Source organism: Boleophthalmus pectinirostris, unplaced genomic scaffold (assembly GCF_026225935.1).
Source record: "Boleophthalmus pectinirostris isolate CB_2022bp ecotype Guang Dong unplaced genomic scaffold, ASM2622593v1 HiC_scaffold_11, whole genome shotgun sequence".
NCBI lineage: Eukaryota > Metazoa > Chordata > Actinopteri > Gobiiformes > Gobiidae > Boleophthalmus > Boleophthalmus pectinirostris.
Window position 1 is genome coordinate 18,825,410 of NW_026570994.1, and position 25,895 is coordinate 18,851,304.

At 42.1% G+C, this 25,895-nt stretch overlaps 1 protein-coding gene across 1 annotated transcript in view; it reads left to right on the forward strand.

The window, feature by feature from the left end:
- The first annotated feature begins 19,433 nt into the window (after positions 1 to 19,433).
- The window catches only part of pudp (pseudouridine 5'-phosphatase), a 41,902-nt gene continuing 35,440 nt past the window's right edge, over positions 19,434 to 25,895 (forward strand). Inside the window, exons 1-3 of the mRNA XM_020920826.2 lie at positions 19,434 to 19,538; positions 22,586 to 22,804; positions 24,001 to 24,230. Coding sequence (XP_020776485.2) covers positions 19,469 to 19,538; positions 22,586 to 22,804; positions 24,001 to 24,230 — 519 coding nt within the window. The 5' untranslated portion in view covers positions 19,434 to 19,468. The remainder of the gene's footprint in view (positions 19,539 to 22,585; positions 22,805 to 24,000; positions 24,231 to 25,895) is intronic.

The following is a 25,895-nucleotide window of genomic DNA, read 5'->3' on the forward strand; positions in this document are numbered from 1 at the left end:
GACTAAACCAGGACTAAACTAAACCAGAACTAAACTAGGTCTAAACCAGGAAACTAAAACCAGGTCTAAACCAGAAACTAAACCAGGAACTAAACCAGGTCTAAACCAGACTAAACCAGGACTAAACCAGGTAAACCAGGTCTAAACAGGTCTAAACCAGGACTAAACCAGGTCTAAACCAGGACTAAACCAGGTCTAAACCAGGTCTAAACCAGGACTAAACCAGGACTACAACAGACCTAAACCAGGACTAAACTGAGACTAAATCAGGACTGAATCAGAACTAAATCGGAACTCAACCAGGACTCAACCAAGAGCCAAAGTAGGATTAAAATAGACCGAGACCAGAACCAAGACTAAAACAGGACTCAAACAAATATAAAAAGGTTTGTACTACAATAGGACTAAACCAGGACTAAACCAGGTCTAAACCAGGACTAAACCAGGACTAAACAAGGACTAAACCAGGACTAAACAAGGACTAAGACAGGACTAAACAAGGACTAAACCAGATCTCTATAATTTAACATTCCTTTACATTTTACTCAGACTGAAAACGACATAACTGAACACAAAACTGGACTAATCTGGGACTTGGACCACACAGACTCTCACAGTGGAAGAACCAGGATCAGTTTTGTCCCTGTTCCCGTTTCTGTTCCTGAATCGGAGCGTTGTTGGGAGCGCTGTCGGGATGTTTGGCTCTGTTTCCGTGGTTACTGTCGTGGGATTAGACACTGTGCATCCATAATTCATGATTCGGCACGAGTAATAAAAGTCCCTCCAGAGTCCAGCGCGGTCAGAGCCACAACACGGGCAAGATATGAGAAAAGACCCACAATGCACTGCAGGTGAGGGAGACCCGGGCGAGTACTGGCTCAGATTGAGTCCTTGTTCAGTTCTGGTTTATTCCTAGTTTAGACCTAGTTCAGTCCTGGTTTAGTCCTGTTTTAGTCTTGGTTTGGTTCTGGTTTAGTGTTTATTTAGGCTTAGTTTAGTCTTTGTTGTTCCTGGGTTAGTCCTGGTTTAGTCCTGATTCAGTCCTAGTTTTAGTCCTGGTTCAGTCCTGAAAGAGAGAGAGGGACAGAAACAGAAATAAAAAGATTTGTACTAAACCAGGACTAAACCAGGTCTAAACAAGGATTAAACCAGGACTAAACAAGGACTAAACCAAAACTAAACAAGGACTAAACAGGACTAAACAAACAGGACTAAACAAGGATAAACCAGGACTAAACAAGAAAACAGGACTAAACCAGGTCTAAACAAGGATTAAACCAGGACTAAACAAGGACTAACCCAGGTCTAAACCAGGACTACCAGGACTAAACAAGGACTAACCCAGGACTAAACAAAGATTAAACCAGGACTAAACCAAGACTAAACAAGGATTAAACCAGGTCTAAACCAAGACTAAACCAGGACTAAACAAGGTCTAAACCAGGTCTAAACAAAGACTAAACAAGGACTAAACCAGGACTAAACCAGAACTAAACAAAGATTAAACCAGGACTAAACCAAGACTAAACAAGGATTAAACCAGGTCTAAACCAAGACTAAACCAGGACTAAACAAGGTCTAAACCAGGACTAAACCAGGTCTAAACAAGGATTAAACCAGGACTAAACAAGGACTAACCCAGGACTAAACCAAGACTACCAGGACTAAACAAGGATTAAACTAGGACTAAACCAGGACTAAACCAAGACTAAACCAAGACTAAACCAAGACTAAACCAGGACTACCACTTCTTCTTTGAGGTCTCAGTCTGCTTGATTCAGTGCGGATCTGAGAGCGGCTGAGGCGTTCACACCAACGTAAACAAACCGAACTAAGAGCTTCTAGTTTGGTGCATTAACTGTTGTCGGCGAGTATTTTCAAAACAAATCCAAATTTTATGTATTTAATATCTGAAATGAGCCCAGATTAGCCTCAGACGTCGTAATGCCCTTGCTGGCTCGTCCTGGCGTCCAGTGTTTTTGTTGTGAAAGTTGCTAGCGCGCTCATTAGCATTGCCTTTAGCCTACAGTTGTCCGTTATCGAGTGCGGCGCTGACATTAGCATGCTAATTAGCGCTCCACACACCTGCATTGATCCGTTCGCGATCATTGTACACCTTTGATTTCGGCTCTTGTCAGAAAACGCTGTGGAGCTGTTTTTTTTTTTTTTTTTTTCTTTTTTTTTTTCTTTTCACTCGACGAAGGAACAGAGACAAATCCGGCAATCGAACGCAACGCTAATTTATGCTAAACACACGAGACGGAGCTGGTAATTACTGAGATTTGACCAGTCAGCGAATGCATCACAGGGCAGAAGTCAACAAGAGGAATACTGATGAGAGAGAGGCTCGAGACCGGGTTTAGACCGGGTTTAGACCGGGTTTAGACCGGTTTTGAGTTTAGACCGGGTTTAGACCGGGTTTAGACCGGGTTTAGATTGAGTTTAGACCGGGTTTAGACCGGGTTTAGATTGAGTTTAGACCGGGTTTAGACCGGGTTTAGACCGGGTTTAGATTGAGTTTAGACCGGGTTTAGACTGAGTTTAGACCGGGTTTAGATTGAGTTTAGACTCGGTTTAGACCGGGTTTAGACCAGGTTTAGACCGGGTTTAGATTGAGTTTAGACCGGGTTTAGACCGTTTTAGTTGAGTTTAGACCGAGTTTAGACCGGGTTTAGACCGGGTTTAGACCGGTTTAGACCGGGTTTAGACCGAGTTTAGACCGGGTGTAGATTGAGTTTAGACCGAGTTTAGACCGGGTTTAGACCGGGTTTAGACTGAGTTTAGACCGGATTTAGACCGGGTTTAGATTGAGTTTAGACCGGGTTTAGACCGGGTTTAGACTGAGTTTAGACCGGGTTTAGACCGGGTTTAGACCATGTTTAGACCGAGTTTAGACCGGATTTAGACCGGGTTTAGACCGAGTTTAGACCATGTTTAGACCGAGTTTAGACCGGATTTAGACTGGGTTTAGACCGAGTTTAGACCGGGTTTAGACCGAGTTTAGACCGGGTTTAGACCGAGTGTAGACCCGGTTTAGACCGGATTTAGACCGAGTTTAGACCGGATTTAGACCGGGTTTAGACCGACTTTAGACCGGGTTTAGACCGAGTTTAGACCGGATTTAGACCGGGTTTAGACCGAGTTTAGACCGGGTTTAGACCGGATTTAGATTGAGTTTAGACCGGGTTTAGACCAGGTGTAGACCGGGTTTAGACCGAGTTTAGACCGGTTTAGACCGGTTTAGACCGGTTTAGACCGAGTTTAGACCGGGTTTAGACCGGGTTTAGACCGAGTTTAGACCGGGTTTAGACCGGGTTTAGACCTTTAGACCGTTTAGACCGGTTTAGACCGGGTTTAGACCAGGTTTAGACCGGGTTTAGACCGAGTTTAGACCAGTTTAGACCGGGTTTAGACCGGGTTTAGACTGGGTTTAGACCGAGTTTAGACTGGGTTTAGTCCTACAGTTGCATTAGTTCTGGTTTAGTCCTGATTTAGACCTGGTTCAGTCCTGGTTTAGTCCTTGTTTAGCCCTGATTTCGTCTTGGTTTAGTCCTGATTTAGTCCTGGTTTAGTCTCGATTTCATCCTGTTTTTTAGACCTGCTTTAGTCCTTATTCATTCCTGCTTTAGACCTAGTATAAACCTGATTTAGTCTTAGTTTAGTCCTGGTTCAGTCCTGCTTCAGTCCTGGTTTAGTTCTGGTTTAGTCCTCGTTTGTATGAAGGTAAATTGATTTGTGAGTTGCAGCCAAAATGGATTTGAAACATGAAAAAAACATGATTCTTGGATAACTGGTCCAAACAGCCGAGCTCCAAAATCTGCTCCAAAACCAAGTATTTTTGTAGATTTGACGTTTTTACAAAATGGTTTCTCAGCAACAAGAGAAAGAAAAAAATAAAGAGGATAAGAGAAAGAAGAGAGGGAGAGAGGGGGACAGAAACAGAAATAAAAAGATTTGTACTACACTAGGACTAAACCAGGACTAAAAAAGAGGACTAAAAACAGGAATAAATTGGGACTAAACCAGGACTAAACCAGGACTAAACCAGGACTAAACCAGGACTAACCCAGGACCAGGACTAAATCAGGACTAAACCAAGACTAAACCAGCACTAAACCAGGACTAAACCAGGACTGTACCAGGTCTAAACCAGGACTGAAACAGGTCCAAACCAGGACTGAACCAAGTCTAAACCAGGACTGAACCAGGACTAAACTCTGGACTAAACAAGGACTAAAAAAACAAGACTAAATTCGGACTAAACCAAGGACTAAACCAGAACTAAACCAGAACTAGACCAGGACTAAATCAGGACTAAACCAAGACTAAACCAGGATTAAACCAGAGCTAAACCAGGACTAAACAAGGACTAAACCAGGACTAAACCAAGGACTAAATGAGGATTAAACCAGGACTAAACCAGGACTATACCAGGACTAAACCAAGACTAGACCAGGACTAAATCAGGACTAAACCAGGACTAAACCAAGGCCTAAAAAATAGGACTAAACAAAAATTTATTCAGATACTAAACGGGACTAAATCAGGACTAAACTGAGACAAAACCAGGGACTAAACCAAGTATTAAACCAGGTCTAAATCATGTCCAAGCAAGGACCAGGACTAAACCAGGACTAGAAGAAGAACTTGATTTAAGATTTGGTGTCGTTCTGTCGGTGTGGGGAGTGAGTCACAGTCGTCGTGATTCACTTTTGACACAAAATAAATCAAATAAAATCAAGAATAAAAATCTCTCAAACAGGAACAGAGAGAGTCCTGTAACAGGTCTGGAGCCAGGACTGAACCAGGACTAAACCAAAAACTAAACCAGGTCTAAACCAGGACTAAACCAGGACTTAACCAAAACTAAACCAGGACTGAGACTGGACCATAACTGGACTAGACCAGGATTAAAAAGGGACTATAAAACTAAGACTATACCAGGATTGAACCAGAATTGAACCAGGACTAAAGCAGGACTAAAGCAGGACTAAATCAGGACCAAACCAGGACTAATCCAGGACTAAACCAGGACCGAATCAGGTCTAAACCAGGACTGAACCAGAACTGAACCAGGACTAAAGCAGGACTAAAGCAGGACTAAATCAGGACCAAACCAGGACTAATCCAGGACTAAACCGAAACAAAACCAGGAACTAAACCAAGGACTAAACCAGGTCTAAACCAAGTATTAAAAAAGGGACTAAACCAGGACTGAAACGGGTCTACATTATGTTTAAGCAAGGACCAGGACTAAACCAGGACTCGACAAAGAACTAAACCAGGGCTGAGACTAGACCAAACAGGACTAAACCAGGACCAAACCAGGAATAAACGAAGAACAAACCAGGACTAAATCAGGGACTAAATCAGGACTAAACCAGGGCTGAACCAGGACTGAACCAGGACTAAAACAGGACTAAACCAGGACTGAACCTGAACTAAGCCAGGACGACAGCAGACTAAACTAAGACGAATCCAGGTACTAAACCAGGACAAAACTAGGACCAAACCTGTACCAAACCAGGACTAAATCAGGGCTAAACAAAACCAGGAAAAATTACAAATCAAATTTTCATCAAGATTATTTAGGTCTAAACCAGGACTTAAACAGGACTATTGTTTTTAAAAGCGCTGACTGTGCTGTTTGAAATGCTAATGCTGAATCCTCCCTGGTCTTCAGTCCTCCCCAAGTCCCAGTTCATAACCGGTCTTGGTCTAAACCTGGTCCCGTGGAGAGAGAGACTTATAGACCGGACCATCACTCAGCGTAGACACGAAAAGACCCCCCGAGATCCAGTCCCAGAACCAGGACTAGACCCAGATCTGAGAAGGTCTTTGTGAATGAATTTACATACAGACCAACGGGACCAAAGCCCTGCAGCAAAACAACAACAAGAGCAGAGAAAAGAACTGAGAACTAGACCAGGACTAAACCAGGACTAGACCAGGACTGAGACAGGACTGAACCAGGACTGAGACAGGACTAAGCCAGGACTAAAGGAGGACTAAACCAGGGCTAAGCCAGGTCTAAAACAGGTCTAAACCAGGACTAAACCAGGACCAAACCAGGACTAAACCAGGACTAGAGCCAGGAATAGACCAGGATTAAACCAGGATTAAACCAGAACTAAACCAGGATTAAACCAGGACTAGATCAGGACTAAACCAGGACTAGACCAAGAACTAAATCAAAGACTAAATGAGGACTGAACAAGGACAGTTCAAGTCCTAACCCAGAACTAAACCAGCACTAAACATGGACTAAACCAGGTCTAAACATGGATTAAACCAGGTCTAAACATGGACTAAACCAGGTCTAAACATGGAATAAACCAGGTTTAAACATGAACTAAACCAGGTCTAAACATGGACTAAACCAGGTCTAAACATGGACTAAACCAGGTCTAAACGTGGACTAAACCAGGTCTAAACGTGGACTAAACCAGGTCTAAACATGGACTAAACCAGGTCTAAACATGGACTAAACCAGGTCTAAACATGAACTAAACCAGGTCTAAACCAGGTCTAAACATGGACTAAACCAGGTCTAAACGTGGACTAAACCAGGTCTAAACGTGGACTAAACCAGGTCTAAACGTGGACTAAACAGGTCTAAACATGAACTAAACCAGGTCTAAACATGGACTAAACCAGGTCTAAACATGGACTAAACCAGGTCTAAACATGGACTAAACCAGGTCTAAACATGGACTAAACCAGGTCTAAACATGGACTAAACCAGGTCTAAACATGGACTAAACCAGGTCTAAACATGAACTAAACCAGGATTAAACATGGACTAAACCAGGACTAAACATGGACTAAACCAGGTCTAAATGGACTAAACCAGGTCTAAACATGGACTAAACCAGGTCTAAACATGGACTAAACCAGGTCTAAACATGGACTAAACCAGGTCTAAACATGGACTAAACCAGGTCTAAACATGGACTAAACCAGGTCTAAACATGGACTAAACCAGGACTAAACATGGACTAAACCAGGTCTAAACATGGACTAAACCAGGTCTAAACATGGACTAAACCAGGTCTAAACATGGACTAAACCAGGTCTAAACATGAACTAAACCAGGTCTAAACGTGGACTAAACCAGGTCTAAACGTGGACTAAACCAGGTCTAAACCAGGTCTAAACATGGACTAAGCCAGGTCTAAACATGAACTAAACCAGTCTAAACATGAACTAAACCAGGTCTAAACGTGGACTAAACCAGGTCTAAACCTAAACATGGACTAAACCAGGTCTAAACGTGGACTAAACCAGGTCTAAACGTGGACTAAACCAGGTCTAAACGTGGACTAAACCAGGTCTAAACATGGACTAAACCAGGTCTAAACATGGACTAAACCAGGTCTAAACGTGGACTAAACCAGGTCTAGAGTAGTACTGTGTGTATTATCATTATCATTATTTGAGTCTCTGCATTTCCTCGGTAAATACACAAAGCGTGTACTTTTATACATTTCATTTCTCAAGGTTGTGTTCTGAATGAGAGACTGTGAGGAGGTCAAAGGTCACCGCTGTTATGGTTCAGACACAAAAAGACCCGAGACCAAAGACCTGAGACCAAAGACCTGAGACCAAAGACCTGAGACCAAGGACCTGAGACCAAGGACCTGACTCTCATTCAAGTCATTAAATACAAAATACTACATATAAATCTAGAACACACATACAAGGACAAGACCTTTAATCATAAACTCTGGAAAACACACGATAAACAGAAAGACACAAACTGCAGTACAAGTAGTAGTAGGAGTAGTTGTAGTAGTATTACTAGTAGTAGCAGTAGTAGTAATAGTAGTAGTAGTTGTTGTAGTAGTAGTAGTTATTGTTGTAGTAATAGTTGTTGTAGTAGTAGTAGTTATTGTTACAGTAGTAGTAGCAGTAGCAGTAATATTAGTTGTAGTAGTTGAAATAGTAGTAGTAGTAGTAGTAGTAGTAGTAGTAGTTTTGGTGCTCTCCGTGGTCCTGAAAACTGAAATATTTTTGACTAAATTTGACCCTGGTTTTTATGTGATCTTGTTCTGGTTTAGTCTTGGTTTAGTCCTGGTTCAGTCCTGGTTTAGTCCTGGTTTAGTCCTGGTTTAGTCTTGGTTTAGTCTGGTTTAGTCCTGGTTTAGTCTTGGTTTAGTCCTGGTTTAGTCTTGGTTTAGTCCTGGTTTAGTCCTGGTTTAGTCCTGGTTTAGTCTTGGTTTAGTCTTGGTTTAGTCCTGGTTTAGGCCTGGTTCTGATTTTGTCCTGTTTTTTTGCTTTACTGTATATTTAGTCCAAGTTTGGTCCTGGTTTAGTTCTGTAGTCCTTGTGCAACATTTGTCCAGTACTGCTTGGGTCTGTTTCAGTCCTGGTTCAGTCCTGCTTTAGACCTGACCGAGTCCTGGTGTAGTTCTGGTCTAGTCCTGGTCTCGTCCTGTATTTTTCAGTGGATTCCTGCTTTATAGCTCTCTGAAACAAATGGACCAATTTAAACCTCTGCTCTCCTGTCACTGCCTGTTAGTGCCAGCATCACTCCCAGACCTGGTCTAGACCTGGTCTAGACCTGGTTTAGGTCTATCCCTGGTCTAGTCCTGGTTTAGACCTGGTCTAGACCTGGTTTAGGTCTATCCCTGGTCTAGTCCTGGTTTAGACCTGGTGTAGAACTGGTTTAGTTCTCGTTTAGTCTCTGGTTTAGACCTTATTTAATTTCTTCTGGTTTTTCATGCAATTTCACAGCATGATATTACCACTACTATTACTATTACTTCTATTACTACTACTACTATTACTGCTACTACTACCACTACTACTACTACTACTACTACTACAACTACTACTACTACTACTACTGCTACGCTACTTCTATTTGTTCTGCTTTTGTTCACACATGTACTTTTCAATTTACTGCAGAGATGGACCAATTTAAACCTGTGTGGTCACTGTGATCCTGTCACTTCGTTTTAGCACAGACGACAGAGTCTTGGTTTAGTCCTGCTTTAGTCCTGGTTTAGTCCTGGTTTAGACCTGGTTTAGACCTGGTTTAGTCCTGGTTTAGTTTAGTTTGGTTTTGGTCCAGTTTTGGATCTAAAATGGCATAATATCTCTATTGTAACGGCAACAAAGCGGCGCATGCTATGGGCCCCTCATTATTATTGTATTACTGTTGTACAGTTGTAGGGAGTATTATCCTTTATATAGAATGAGTTGTTGCACAGTTGTCGGGAGTATTGTCTGTTACACAGGGCAAGATGTGTACAGTTGTAGGGAGTGTTATCTGTTATTTAGAGTGAGTTGTTGTACAGTTGTAGGGAGTATTATCTGTTATATAGAGTGAGTTGTTGTGCAGTTGTAGGGAGTATTATCTGTTATATAGAGTGAGTTGTTGTGCAGTTGTAGGGAGTATTATCTGTTATATAGAGTGAGTTGTTGTGCAGTTGTAGGGAGTATTATCTGTCCCTTTGTAGTCTGGTGCAGTGGGTGAGTTGTTGCACAGTTGTAGGGAGTATTATCTGTTACATAGGGTAAGTTGTTGTACAGCTGTAGGGAGTATTATCTGTTACACAGGGCAAGACGTGTACAGTTGTAGGGAGTATTATCTGTTATTTAGAGTGAGTTGTTGTACAGTTGTAGGGAGTATTATCTGTTACATAGGGTAAGTTGTTGTAAAGTTGTAGGGAGTATTATCTGTCCATCTATAGTCTAGTGCAGTGAGTGAGTTATTGTACAGTTGTAGGGAGTATTATCCTTTATATAGAATGAGTTGTTGCACAGATGTCGGGAGTATTGTCTGTTACACAGGGCAAGATGTGTACAGTTGTAGGGAGTATTATCTGTTACATAGAGTGAATTGTTGTACAGTTGAAGGGAGTATTATCTGTTACATAGGGCGAGATGTTCTACAGTTGTGGGGAGTATTATCTGTTACATAAGGGCAAGTTGTTGCACAGTTGTAGGGAGTATTATCTGTTATATAGGGCGAGTTGTAGGGAGTATTATCCATTACATAAGGGCAAGTTGTTGTACAGTTGTAGGGAGTATTATCTGTTACATAGGGTGAGTTGTAGGGAGTATTATCTGTTACATAAGGGCAAGTTGTTGTGCAGTTGTAGGGAGTATTATCTGTTGTATAATGTGAGTTGTGCAGTTGTAGGGAGTATTATCTGTTGTATAATGTGAGTTGTGCAGTTGTAGGGAGTATTATCCGTTATATAGAGTGAGTTGTTGTGCAGTTGTAGGGAGTATTATCCGTTGTATAGAGTGAGTTGTTGTGCAGTTGTAGGGAGTATTATCCGTTATATAGTGTGAGTTGTTGTACAGTTGTAGGGAGTATTATCCGTTATATAGTGTGAGTTGTTGTGCAGTTGTAGGGAGTATTATCCGTTATATAGAGTGAGTTGTTGTGCAGTTGTAGGGAGTATTATCCGTTATATAGAGTGAGTTGTTGCGCAGTTGTAGGGAGTATTATCCGTTATATAGAGTGAGTTGTTGCGCAGTTGAAGGGAGTATTATCCGTTATATAGAGTGAGTTGTTGTACAGTTGTAGGGAGTATTATCCGTTATATAGAGTGAGTTGTTGTGCAGTTGTAGGGAGTATTATCTGTTATATAGAGTGAGTTGTTGTGCAGTTGTAGGGAGTATTATCTGTTATATAGAGTGAGTTGTGCAGTTGTAGGGAGTATTATCTGTTATATAGAGTGAGTTGTTGTGCAGTTGAAGGGAGTATTATCCGTTATATAGAGTGAGTTGTTGCGCAGTTGTAGGGAGTATTATCTATTGCAAACAAAACACAACTCCAGGACTGTTTTTTTGACGAGGACATGATTCAAACTCGACTAAAAGCCTCGTCGTGAGTCGTGCGTCACTCAGGACCTTTCCGTCCGTGTGTAGAATAAGTCATTACATTAAAACATAATTAAAATCTGCGGCGGCGTATCTCTGTCTCCCAGGTCTGAGCGGAGGAGTGTGTGTGAGCGAGCGCTGCCAGAAGAGAGAAAAAAAAACCAAAACACAGCATTTATCTGAGAATGACATGATTTTAAACGCTTTAATTGATTTGGCCGCACCACAAATGTGTTTTTAAACGAATTAGACGTTTTTCAGTCACAAAACAGACTCCAGCGAAGGACAGAGACACAGAGGGAGACACGAGACAGAATGTAGGTCTGGTTTAGTCCTGGTTTAGACCTGGTTTAGACCTGGTTCAGTTTGGGTGTAGACCTGGATTAGACCTGACTCAGACCTGGTTTAATCCTGGTTTAGACCGGGTGTGGACCTGGTTTAGTTCTCCTATAGTTCTGCTTTATTCTGCTTTAGTCCTGGTTCAGTTGTGGTTTAATCCTGGTTTAGTTTGGTTTAAGACCTGGTTTAGTCCAGGTTTAGTCCTTGTTGACACCTGGATTATTCTTGGTTTAGTAGTAGACCAGTAGACCTGGATTAGACCTGGTTTAGACCTGACTCAGACCTGGTTTACTCCTGGTTTAGACCTGTCTTAGATCTGATTTGGTCCTAGTTTAGACCTGGTTTAGTCCTGCTATAATCCTACTATAGTTTTGCTTTAGTCCTGGTTTAGTTCTCCTGTGGTTCTGCTTTAGTTCTGCTTTGGTCCTGGTTTAGACCTGGTTTAGTTCTCCTGTAGTCCTGCTTTAATTCTGCTTTAGACCTGGTTTGGTCCTGGTTTAATCCTGGTTTAGGTTTGGTTTAGCCCTGGTTTAGTCCTGTCTTAGACCTGTTTTAGACCTGGTTTAGTCCTGCTATAATCCTAGTATAGTCCTGGTTTAGTCCTGCTTTAGTCCTGGTTTAGTCCTGCTTTAGTCCTGGTTGAGTTCTGGTCTGGATCAATGTTGTGGGATAATGGACCTTGTCACTGATATAAATGATGATGATCAGTCCATCTTCATCTCCTCTCTCTCTCCATCCCTCACTTTCTCTCTCTATCTATCTCCCCTCCTTTCTGATTTTTCCTTTCCTTCTATCACTCCCCCCTCTCTCTCTCTCCATCTCCCGTCTCTCTCTCTCTGTTTATCTCTGCCTCTTCCTCCCTCTCTCCCTCTCTCTCTCTCTCCCCTTTCTCTTGTGCTCCTTAACCTCTCTCTTCCTCCCTCTCTCTTTTCCTCCTCCTCCCTCTCTTTCTCCTCTCTACTCCCTCTCTATCACTCCTCTCTCCCTCTGTCCTCCTCTCCCTCTCTTCACTCCTCTCTCTCTCTCTTGTCCTCCTCCTCCCTCTCTCTCCTCTCACTCTCTCTTTCTCTCTCTCCCTCTCTCTTCTCCTCCTCTCCCTCTCTTGTCCTCCTTCTCCCTCTCTCCCTCACTCTCTTGTCCTCCTCCTCCCTCTCTCTTCTTCTCCCACTCTCCCTCTCTCTCGTCCTCCTCCACCTCCTCCCTCTCTCTCCTCTCACTCTCTCTTTCTCTCTCTTGTCCTTCATACCTCTCTCCTCTCCCTCCCTCTCTCCTCTCTCTCTCCCTCTCTCTTCTCCTCCTCTCCCTCTCTTGTCCTCCTTCTCCCTCTCTCTTCTTCTCCCTCTCTCTCGTCCTCCTCCACCTCCTCCCTCTCTCTCCTCTCACTCTCTCTTTCTCTCTCTTGTCCTTCATCCCTCTCTTCTCCTCTCTCCTCTCCCTCCCTCTCTCCTCTCTCTCTCTCTCTTCTCCTCCTCTCCCTCTCTGTTTCTCCTTCTCTCTCTTGTCCTCCATCCCTCTCTTCTCTTCTCCTCTCCCTCCCTCTCTCCTCTCTTCTCCCCTCTCTCTTCTCCTTCTCCTTCTCTCTCCCCCCATCCCTCTCTTGTGCTCCTCCTATCTCTTCCTCCCTCTCTTTTCTCCTCCTCCTCTCCCTCTATCTCTCTTGTCCTTTCTCCCTCCTCCCTCTCTCCCTCTCTCTCTCTTGTCCTCTCTCTCCTCCTCTCCCCCTCCCTCCCTCCCTCTCTCTCCCACTCCCTCCTTCTCTTCTCCTCCTCCCTCTTTCTCTCTCTCTCTGTTTCTTCTCCTCCTCTTCAGTATTTTTCCGTTAAAGTCCGTCGAATATTTGATCATGTTTTTTTGGGTCACGCGCGGCGGCCATGACACTTCCATAAATCACCTCAGTATCTCGAGACGCTCCCCCTGGAATCACAGGACGCAACTTCTCCTCCACTCCTCCTCCTCCTCTGCATCCTCCTCTCCACTCCTCCTCCTCCTCTGCATCCTCCTCTCCTCTTCATCCTCTTCATCCTCTGTTCCTCTGACTGATTTTGACATAAATATTGTGTTTTTTTCTTTCTTTATTTATTGACCAACTTCAAAGTTTCTGTTTTCTCTCCTCACAGGCTCATCCCTCTCTCTTCTCTCTCTCTTTATCTCTCTCTCTATCTTCTCCCTCTTTCTTCATCCTCTATTCTCTTTAACCCTCCCCTTTTCTCTCCCTCTCCATCCCTCTGTCCTCTTCCCCCCCGCTCCTCCTCTCCTTCCCTTACTCCCTCTTTCTTTCTCTCTCTCTCTCTCCTTTTGCTCCCCCACTTTCTCTCTCTCCCTCCCTCTCGCCCTCCCTCTCTCTCCCCCTGGTCTGTCTCTCTCTCTCTCCTCTCTCTTTCTCTCTATCACCTCTCTTCCATTCTTTTTCTCGCTCTTTTTCTTCTCTCTCCCTCTTTCTCACACCCTCTTCCTGTTTTTTTTCTCTCTCTCCCTCTTTCCCTCTTTCTCCCGTCCCACTCTCTCCCTCTTTCTCTCTCCCCTCCCCTCTCTCTGCTCCTCTCTCCCTCATTTTCTCTTTCTCCGTCTTACTCTTTTCTCCTCCCACTTTCTCCCTCTCTCTTCCCCCTCTCATCTCTCCTTCTTTCCCTCTCTCCCTCTCCCCCCTCCTCTCTCTCCCCCTTCTTCTCACACTCCTTCTCCCTCTCTCTTCCTCTCTCCCTTTTTCTCTCTTTCTCCATCTTACTCTCTTTCTCCTCTCCCACTCTCTCCCTCTTTCTCTTCCCCTTCTCCTCTCTCATTCTTTCTCCCTCTCTCCTCTCTCTCTCTCTCTCTCTCTCTCTGTCTGTCCTGGAGGTGGACTTGTATTGATCCTGTATCTGCAGAATTAGCATTTCATTCTGGCCTTTCATTTAAACAGGAGAAGAATGATCGGCCCAGAGGAGAGAGAAAGAGAGAGAGAAAGAAAAGAGAGAGAGGGAGAGATGGGACAGAGAAAGAGGGAGTGAGAGGGGAAGAGGAAGGAGAGAAGGAGGAGGAGGAGGAGGAGGAGGAAAGGGGCGGCTTAACAACTTTATCATGACAAGATCAATAATGACAAGGAGAGAGAGAAGAGAAGGAGGGGTCTGGATTTAGTCCTGGTTTAGTCCTGGTTTCAGTCCTGGTTTAGTCCTGGTTTAGTCCTGGTTTCGTCTTGGTTCAGTCCCGAGAAAGAGAGTTAATGAAAGAGATTGTGAAAGAAAGAGAAAAAGAGAATAAAAAAGAGAGATATAGTGAATGAGAGTGAAAGAGAATACCTAGAAAAACAGGTTTGGATGGAAGAGAGAGAGAAAGAGTAAAAGAGAGAGAAAGATCAATATTATGATTTCAACATGTAAAATAGCCCAAAATAACTAAGTGTAATAAAAGTGTAATAAAAGTATAATAAATGTATAATAAAAGTATAATAAATGTATAATAAATGCAGAATAAAAGTAAAGTAAATGTATAATAAAAGTATAATAAAAATATAATAAATGTATAATAAAATATAATAAAGTATAATAAATTATAATAAAAATATAATAAAAATATAAATAAATAAATAAAAATAAAAAATATAATAAAACATAAAAAAGTATAATAAATGTATAATAAAAGTATAATAAAGTATAATAAAATATAATACAAGTATAATAAATGTATAATAATATAAAAAATAATAAAAAATATAATAAATGTATATAATAAATGTATAAAATATAAAAAAGTATAATAAAAGTATAATAAATGTATAATAAAGTATAATAAAAGTATAATAAAAGTATAATAAATATAATAAATGTATAATAAAGTATAATAAAAAGTATAATAAAATATAATAAAAGTATAATAAATGTATAATAAAGTATAATAAAAGTATAATAAATGTGTAAAAAAGTATAATAAATGTATAATAAAAGTATAATAAAAAGTATAATAAATGTATAATAAAAGTATAATAAATGTATAAAAAAGTATAAATAAATGTATAATAAAAGTATAATAAATGTATAATAAAAGTATAATAAATGTATAATAAGAGTATAATAAAAGTATAATAAATGTGTAAAAAAGTATAATAAATGTATAATAAGAGTATAATAAAAGTATAATAAATGTGTAAAAAAGTATAATAAATGTATAATAAGAGTATAATAAAAGTATAATAAATGTATAATAAAAGCAGCGTTCTCTCCACAGACGCAGACTAAAGCGTCCTCTGTGTAAACTCTTTTATTTAACATATTAAAGTCTTACACTGGAGCCGGAGCCGCCCTTGATCCGTCTGCCCCATTTAAAACCCTCCTTTTCCGATCCGGAGCGGCGAGGAGCTTTTGAATAATCTGTGAAACTCAAATCGCTTATTTTCAGTTCTGTTTTCTGTGGTTTGGTCTTAATTATTTGGCGCCCCGTCCTTCACCCGACTCTCAAACTTAATTAGAACGAACGAAAGAGAAACAGAAAACTCCGCTCCGCAGACTTAACCCGAGAGCATTCGAATAAAGGATGTTTTTAACTTTATCTTCTGTTTGGCGTTGTAAATTAAAAGTGCATTGTGTAACTTTTCAGGTGGAGGAGTGTGCCGCCTTCTTGTCAGCGTGGAGATGGTATGACTTTATCCGAAATGTTTCACAGTGTGGCATTAAACTCATTCAAATCTTGGTGTTTTTGTCGATCATAGAACACGCACAGCTACAGTAAGCGGGGCCTCCTTTTCACAGATCTGACTCGTATCTCGGTCTGGTGGCGTCTCCTGCTCATTTCCATGGAGACAGTTAAGTTTAATATTGTTTTATGAAGCAATTACGTCGTCATGGAGACAAAAATACAGGCAGAAGCTCGACCAGAAAAGACGTTATTTTCTCTTTTCTCTGGCCAGGTTTACATGATGTTTTTTAATTAAATAGATCGAAATTCAAATATTCTCTGTTGAGTTTACATGGAAATTCCGAATTGAGGTTTACATGGAAAACTTTATTTAATTCCACTCGACGTCTGGGGGTGGGGAAGGGTTCTGATTGGACAGAGACACGAACGTATTTACGTCGACTGGAAGAAAACACACGATTCGATTTTTCAGTTTTTGATTTTGTGTTTAAATGAATAATGAAAAAAATGGATAACGGTAATAATTTCCTGTTTATGTGACTTAAATTGCAATGCCGGAGTGAACCAGGACTGAACCAGGACTAAAACAGGACTTAAAACAGGTCCGGGACCAGATAAAAACCCAACCAGGACTGAGGCCAGGACTGAGGCCAGGACTGAGGCCGGGACCAGACCAGGACTAGACTATGATTGAGACCGAGAGTGAGACCAGAACCAGACCGGGACCAGAAACAACGAGCATGTGCTGAACCACCGGAATTATTTTTCAAAAGAATAAACTACTTGATCGAGGAATAAATTAATTTGGCTTTAAAATCAGAATAAACCACCCACTTACTTTAAATCATTAAGTTTAATTCAAAATCATCATTTTCATTAAGAACTGTTTATATGGTCTTTTAAAAGCAGAATTATTATTATTTTTTATTTAAATTATTATTATTTTTTGTATTTAAATTTTGATATTTTTTGTTTTAAATTTTGATATTTTTATTTCTACTTTACATTTATTCAATTACAGGTGGTTTTATATCTCAAAAATACCTAGAAAAACAACATCCTGACTGTGAGCGGGGTCGCCTCTCCACAGATCTGACCTGTAACTTGGTCTGGTTTGGTCTCCTGCTTATCTCCACGGAGTTAGACATGTTTAATTTAATGCCATACTGTGAAACATTCCAGGCAAAGCAGTGACATCTCCATGGAGCAGAGAAGCAGCTCAAACTCTAGAAACACTAGAAAAGTTCCATAGTGTGTCTTTAAAAACACCCCCCTCCTTGTCCCCAGGCGCTGCGGTCCTTCTAATGACCACACAGAGACCAGGGCCAGGTCCAGGACCGGTCTTGGACTTGGACTCGAGCGTGGACCTCATTAGACCGGGTCTCTTTGGTTTTCCCACACGTCTTTAGCACTAACAAGACGAGCTCGTTTAGCGCCCTGCTCCCAATTATACCTGCGAGGAAGACGAGAGCGACGAGAGAGAAGAGGACGAGAGAGAGAGACGAGAGGAGAGAGGAAGACGAGAGGGACGAGAGAGAAGAGGACGAGAGAGAGAAGAGAGGACGAGAGAGAGGAAGAGAGACGAGAGGAGACGAGAGAGAGAAGAGGACGAGAGAGAGAGAGAGAGAGAGAGACGAGAGGAGACGTGAGAGAAGAGGACGAGAGAGAGAGAGAGAGACGAGAGGAGACGAGGAGAGAGAGACGAGAGAGAGAAGAGAGACGAGAGAGAGACGAGAGGACAGAGAGGAGAGAGAGAGAGAGAGAGGACGAGAGAGAGAGAGAGGACGAAGAGGAGACGAGAGGAAGAGAGAGAGAGAAGAGGAGGAGAGAGAGAAGAGAGGACGAGAGGGACGAGAGAGAAGAGGACGAGAGAGAGAAGAGAGGACGAGAGGACAAGAGAGAGAGGAAGACGAGAGGACGAGAGAGAGAGAGAGACGAGAGGACGAGAGGAGAGAGGAAGACGAGAGCGACGAGAGAGAAGAGGACGAGAGGAGAAGAGAGGACGAGAGGAGAGAGAGAGAGACGAGAGGGACGAGAGGAGAGAGAGAGAGAGACGAGAGGGACGAGAGAGAAGAGGACGAGAGAGAGAGAAGAGCGAGAGAGAGGACGAGAGAGAGAGACGAGAGAGAGAGAGAGGAGCGAGGGAGACAAGAGGGACGAGAGAGAAGAGGACGAGAGGGAGAGAGAGAGAGAGAGAGGGACGAGAGAGAAGAGGACGAGAGGGAGAGAGACAAGAGGGACGAGAGAGAAGAGGACGAGAGGGAGAGAGAGAGAGAGAGAGAGAGGGAGAGAGAGAGAGAACGAGAGGGAGGGAGAGAGGAGAGAGATGAGAGAGAGAGAGAGACGAGAGGAGAAGAGAGGACAAGAGGGAGGGAGAGAGGGAGGAGAAGAGAGAGAGGAGGGAGAGGAGACAGGAGAGAGGAGAGAGGGAGAAGAGGACGAGAGGAAAGAGGGAGAGAGAGAGAGGGAGGAGGGGAGACAGGAGAGAAGAAGAGAGAGAGGAGGAGAAGGAGAGAGGAAAGGAGAGAGAAGAGGAGAGAAGAAAGGAGAGAGGAGAAGCGAGAGGAGAGAGAGAAAGGAGAGAGAAGAGAGAGGGAGGGAGGAGGGGAGACAGGAGAGAAGAAGAGAGAGAGAGGAGGAAGGAGAGAGGAAAGGAGAGAGAAGAGGAGAGAAGAAAGGAGAGAGGAGAAGCGAGAGGAGAGAGGAAAGGAGAGAGGAGAGGAGAGGGGAGAGGGGAAAGGAGAGAGAAGAGGAGAGAGACAAGGAGAGAGGAGAAGAGAGAGGAGAGACGATAGAAGTAGAGAGAAGAGGAGAAAAAAGCGAGGAGACAGGAAAGGAGAGAGGAGCGGAGAGAGGAGAAGAGAGGGGAGAGAGGAAAGGAGAGAGAAGAGGAGAGAGAGAGAAGAAAGAGAGAAGAGGAGAGAAAAGAGAGGAAAGAGGAAAGGAGAGAGAAGAGGAGAGAGAGGAGGGAGGAGAGAGAAGAGAGGAGAGGAGAGAAAGAGATAGAGAAAAGGGAGGGGAGGAAAGAGAGGAGAGAAGGATACAGAAGAGAAGGAGAGAGGGAGAAAAGGGGGAGAGAGGAAGGAACGGAGGGAGGAGAAGAGAGGGAGAGAAAAGGAAAAAGAAGAGGAGAAGCGAGGGAGGGAGAGAAAGAGGGGGTGAAAGAGAGAGTGAGGAGGAGAGAGAGGGGGAGACAGAAGGAGGAAAAAGAGAGGGAGAGAAAGAGAGAAAGGGGAGGGAGACAAAGAGAAGGAGGAGAGAGGGAGGGCAAGAGACTATGAGGAGCAGAGAGAGTGAGCGAGAGGGTGAAGGAGAGAGAGAGTGAAAGTGAAAGAGAGTACAAAAAGAGAGAGAAAACGCATGGTATCAATTATGTGTATTTATAATTTGTTTTGAAAAAAAATTTAGATTTCATTGACTTTTCACGTCCGGTAATGAACTATCACGGAGTTACTCTTTACTTCCTCTTCAAACTATTATTACATTTAATTAAAACATTAAAACCTTATGTGTGTACATTTTATTCCCACGTAATTTGCATAATATTTACATTTTTATTCTGCTCTTAAGTTAATTTATGTTTTGAAATGTACTTTTATTTTGTATTGGCGCTTTTATTGTCTTACCTCCGGGTTAGTTTATGGTCGTCCATCCGTTTTCAGTCTCTACACGGAACGACAACATGTCTGAAGCGACCGTCTCTTTTAAACCCGTTTCTCATGTTATTTTCGACATGGACGGACTTCTACTCGGTACGAAAACTTTAAATTAACTTTAATACAAATAATATTTAAGTGTGCTTTTATTCTGCTTCGTCAAACGCTCAAAATTTACCGTAAACTTGCCGCTAAACTTCGCGACCCGCCAATCTCTGTTTACAAAAGTTCGAATCAAAAACTTATCTGTACTTTAGTTTAATATGTCAACATTTTGCTAATTTTTCATCACATATTTAAAATCATATATTACTTACGATTAATTCGGCTTGCTATTTGTGTATTTTAACGGTGTAGTTTAACGCAAAAGTGTCAAAGAAAGTTAATAATTCATTGAAAGTCCTAACAATGAGTAATGAATGAACCCGACGTAAAAGAACTATAAGATTCAATGGATTTACTGCTCGCTGTTCATTTTTACTGTACAAGTTAATAAAGTTATATTTTAGCCCTTCTTAATGTTGTTCAGAATGGCATTACAAGTCAAAACTATATCATTTTAAACGCGATTTTGTATTTTTCCCTTGTTAATCTTAATGGTTTACAATGGTCTTAAAATTCGCCATAATTTAAAGTAGTAATACACATATTTTTTCGGTATTTCTCATTGCTCAAACACGTCACGTTGGCTTTTATGGCGCAGATATTTCACAGTTGTCAGATGTTAAAATGTGATGGAGTTTGATGGACGAGTTGATAGTGAGAAATAAAAGGAGGAGGTCTTTATTTGAATCATGTTCTGGAGGAGTCCATAAAAATAAAATGTTTTTTTGGCACAGAACCAAATCTACTTTATAAATTTGACCGACGGTTTTACGACCGCGTTTGGAACAGTAACAGTTACAGAGGTTTTCTATTCTGATAAAGTAGTAGTAGTAGTAGTAGTAGTAGTAGTAGTAGTAGTAGTAGTAGTAGTAGCACAAACGGACCTGGTCACTGATCGAAATTAAAAAGTACAGTAGTATTAGTATTATTATTATTATTAGAAGTAGTAGTAGTACAACAGTAATAATACAACTACTACTACTTATTACTACTTCTGTACTTGACTTCCACACATCTGCAGATTAACTAGAGACATTTGACTCAGATAAACACTAAAACTAGGGACTAAACCAGGACAGACAAAGTAGTAGTAGTAGTACAAATGGACTTGGTCACGGATAGAAATGAAAAAGTACAGTAGTAGTCCCGAGTCAGTGTAGACTGAAGATTTTTATTCTACAGTACAAGTTTATTCCCATTCAAGTTTATTAAACTACTACTACTACTACTACTACTACTACTACTACTACTACTACTACTACTACTACTACTACTACTACTACTACTACTACTACTACTACTACTACTACTACTACTACTACTACTACTACTACTACTACTACTACTACTACTACTACTACTACTACTACTACTACTACTACTACTACTACTACTACTACTACTACTACTACTACACTCTTACTACTACTACTGTACGTGACACCTACGCATCTGGAGATTAATTACAGACATTTGACCTGCTCCCAACTCAGGTAAACAAAAAAAGTAGAGACTAAACCAGGTCAAAAAAGGTAGTAGTAGTAGTAGTAGTAGTAGTAGTAATAGTAGTAGTAGTTGCAGTAGTTGCTAGCAGTAGTACAAATGGACTTGGTCTCTGATAGATCTAGTATCGTAGTAGGGGTCCGTGTAGACCGGGTGTTAAGATTTTTATTATATGGTGCAGGGATATTCCTACTACTCACTACTACTCACTACTACTACTACTACTACTATTATGACTACTACTCCAACTACTACTGCAACTACTACTATGACTACAACTAGCTTTTTTGTCCTGGTTTAGTCCCTATTTTTGTGTTAACCTGAGATGGGAGCAGGTCAAATGTCTTGAGTTATTCTGCAGATGTGTGGGTGTCAAGTACAGTAGTAGAAGTATAAATAGTAGTAGTAGTATTAGTGTAGTAGTAGTAGTAGTAGTAGTAGTAGTAGTAGTAGTAGTAGTGGTATTAGTAGTATTAGTAGTAGTTGTTTAATGGGGAATATCCTTGTGCTATATACTGTAATAAAAATCTTCCAGTCTACACTGACTCGGGACCACTACTACTGTACTTCTTCATTTCGACAAGTGACAAGTTCCATTTACTACTACTAGTACTACTACTACGCTAATACTACTACTACTTGTACTGCTACTATTGTACTTGACACCAACACATCTGGAGATAAACTACAGACATTTGGTCTGCTTCCATCTCAGGTAAACACAAAAACTAGGGACTAAAACAGGACAAAAAAGCTACTACTACCACGACGACAACTACTACGACTACGACTATGACTATTACAACTACAACAACGACTACAACTACTATGACGATGACGACTACAACTACCACTACTTCTACTACTACACTAATACTAATACTACTTATACTGCTACTACTGTACTTGACACTCACAGATCTGCAGATTAAAACACATTAAACACAAGAATAAGGACTAAAGCAGGATAAAAAAGCTACTCCTACAACTACTAATATGACTACTACTACTACTAGGCATGTAACGATATCCAAATCTCTTGATACGATATTTATTGCGATCTTTAGTGTGAATATGCCACTTTTCTGTCATAATGGAAATAATTAAGATGTAAAAATGTTTGGTAACAGTTATTTAATCATGTAGATTGGACTGAAACAGAGCAAAGGATCATGGTCTATGTAGTTCACTCTGTTTTTGCACCATAACAACGAATTTAAGCAAAAAGACTTGTATTCAATATATTGTTATGGCCCATGATATCACTGTGACACTTTTGACGATACAATGTCATGATATTTTGGTTATTGTTACATTCCAAACCACTACTACTTACCTCTCCTCTGTATTTTTTTAAATTTAGTGTAAAATGGGATAAAACTGATGATGATTTTGTTTATTTCAAGCAAAGGAAACACCCCAAAAAACAACAAATAACAGCTAATATGTTGGATTTATCATATGTACAAGACGTCTTTAAAGTTCACTCTTTGCGGGAGGACGGGAGGGCATCTGACACATGTTTCTGTCCACAGACACGGAGCGGTTGTACACGGAGTCGTTCCAGCAGGTGTGTTCTCGGTTCGGTCGCGAGTACACGTGGGCGCTGAAGTCAAAGGTCATGGGTCAGAGGGCACTGGACGCAGCAGAGATCATCAGAGCCGAGCTGGACCTGCCCCTGTCTGCGGAGGAACTGCTCAAGGAGACCAGGGAGATACAAGAGAGGATCTTCCCCTCCGCTCAACTACTGCCTGGTACGAGTAATACTACTAATACTACTGCTGCTGCTGTTACTACTACTTCTACTATTATTATTGATACTACTACTACTACAAAAGAGAATATTCCCCACTACGCTATTACACTAGCTATTACTACTGTTACTACTACTCAGTCGTACTCAGTTGGTGCAGCGTCTGCAGTGATGGAGTCTCTGTATCGGACCGTTGTGGTGAAGAGGGAGCTCGATTTACTATCGAGAGCTATTTATTATTACTATTTACTATCTATGTTCCTCCCCTCACCTATGGTCATGAGCTCTGGGTAATGACCGAAAGTACGAGATCGGTGATACAAGTGGTTGAAATGAGTTTCCTCTGCAGGGTGGCTGGGCGCTCCCTTAGAGACAGGGTGAGGAGCTCAGTCACACTGGAGGAGCTCGGAGTAGAGCCGCTGCTCCTCCACATCGAGAGGAGCAGTTGAGGCTCGGGCATCTGTTCTGGATGCCTCCTGGACGCCACACTCAGGAGGTGGTCCTGGCATGTCCCACCGGGAGGAGGCCCCGGGGAAGACCCAGGACACGCTGGAGGGACTATGTCTCTGGGCTGGCCTGGGAACGCCTCAGGGTTCCCCCGGAGGAGCTGGAGGAAGTGTACGTGGAGAGGGAAGTCTGAGAGTCCCTGCTCAGACTGTTGCCCGTGGGAGAAAATGGATGGATGGTTATTACTACTACTATTATTATAAATACTGCTGCTAATGATAGCACTACAGGAGAGGATATTCCCCACTGCGCAACTACTGCCTGGAACTTATGCTGTTAATAGTACTACTATTACTGCTACTGCTGCTACTTCCACTACTGCTACTGCTAATGCTACTGCAGGAAAGGATATTCCCTAATGCTCAGGTACTGCCTGGTACTATTACTACTACTACTATAACCACTGCTGTTACCACTACTACTACAATTACTATTACTACTTCTACTGCTCTTGATCTACTGCCTGGTACTACTACTAATACTACTATTACTATAATTACTGCTGTTACTGCTGCTTGGCCTGTTCTCTTAAATGGGCAGCCATGTTTAGGCCCCATGGATTGCTCCTAACCAGGTTTTAATTTTCAATGTTTACTTACTTCATTAAATCTTTCATTAATTTTCTTGTCAAAGTTTATCAGTCGTTCTCCTTCACGTTCCCCTCTGTCTCCCCTCTTCTGTGCGTCTCAGGTGTGGAGCGTCTGATCCTTCACCTCAAACATCACTCCGTCCCCACGGCGGTGGCCACCAGCTCGGCCGGCGTCACCTTCGCCCTGAAGACGAGCAGACATCAGTCCTTCTTCTCCCTGTTCCACCACATCGTCACGGGAGACGACCCGGAAGTCAAGCATTCGAAACCGCACCCCGATCCCTTCCTCATCTGCGCCGCCAGATTCGCTCCGCCCGCCCACCCACAGAAGGTGAGCCCCCAAAACCCGACTACTCAAAGCTCTTAACACTGGACTGTCTAACTTCTCGGTTTAGGATCCGTCACCTGTTTGTTTCTATGGATACATCATTGCTCTGCCTGGAATGTTCCACAGTGTGACATTAAACCATCCGTGTATCGTTCGATCATTTGTTTTTCAAAATAAAACCAAAAATAAGAAAACTAAAAAACAAATATTTTTTTTTATTATTTGTCTCCAAAACTAAAATGAAAAAATGGATAAAGATTCGATTTTGTGTTTGTGTTGTGATCAGAACTGAGACCAGGACTGAGACCAGGACTGAGACCAGGACTGTGATCAGGACTGTGATCAGGACTGTGATCAGGACTGAGACCAGGACTGTGATCAAGACTGAGACCAGGACTGAGGCCAGGATCAAACCGGGACTGAGACCAGAACCAGACCAGGACAAGACCGGGACTGAACCAGGGCTGAACGAAGACTGATCCTAGGAGTAAAACAGGACTAAACCAGAATTGAACCAGAACTGAACCAGCACAAGACAAGGTCCCGGTCTCAGTCCCGGTCTCAGTCCCGGTCTTGGTCCTAGTCTGGTCCCAGACCCAATCCTGGTCTGGTCTCAGTCCCGGTCTCAATCGTGGTCTTGTTCTGGTCTGGTCCCGGTCTGGTCCTGGTCTAAGTCCTGGTCTAGGTCTGGGTCTGGTTCTGGTCTGGTCCCGGACCTGTTTTAGTCCTGGTTCAGTTCGGCATCGCGGTTTAAGTCACGTAAATGGGAAACGGATGTTTTTCCGATTATTCATTTAAACACAAAATCGAAAACTGAAAAAACTAATTATCTGTTATCTGTCATCTGTGTTTTTTATTTTGGTTTTGGAGACAAATAATGAAGAAAATAGTTGTTTTTTGGTTTTTATTTTGAAAAACGATTGATCATCCCGAGTTTGCAGTGAACATTTTGTATGTGGAGTGCCAAAGCAAAACCCCGATCCCTCGCTCCCCCTCAGTTACGAATTTAAAAAGTCAACGCCAAAGCGAAAGGCACCAACTGTTCACCAAGAAACACCTTCCACTGCAAAGAGACCAAGACGTGATGTTGCTGTAAAGTCGAACAAGGAAGTGCAGCTCAGTCTGTTTGTCTTCTGCACCTCTCGCTTAAGAAATGGGGTTTTACTTTGTTGTCACTCCACATACACAACGTTCACTGCAGCCAAATGTTTCCTTTTTGGTTCTTCCTGTGGATCAATCCTGCCCATCGCCTTCACCTTTCACTATTTTTCAATTCTGTTGGGAAGAGAAACAGTTTGAACGGAGGTTTGCAGTCACACACATCTGATTCACTTTCGCATTTATGGAGTTCGCAAACAAATTTCTCAAGCCGTTTTCCGCTGTTAGGATCCAACACCCACACAATTACGATGTCCGAATCCCAAAACTAAATTATGACGATATCAGAACCAGAAACAAGTATTAATTAGTTTATAAACGCTTTTTACAACTTTCAGAGACCAGAGCTGAGTTTTGACATCACTGCAATGCTAATAACTACTAACATGCTAACAGCGCACTTCCTGATTACAATAAAACGCTGTATAATTAGACGCAGACGGCACACAGCGGATTTATTTTGACCTCAAGAGCTCCTTATATAATATATTTGTACTGGGCAAGACACGT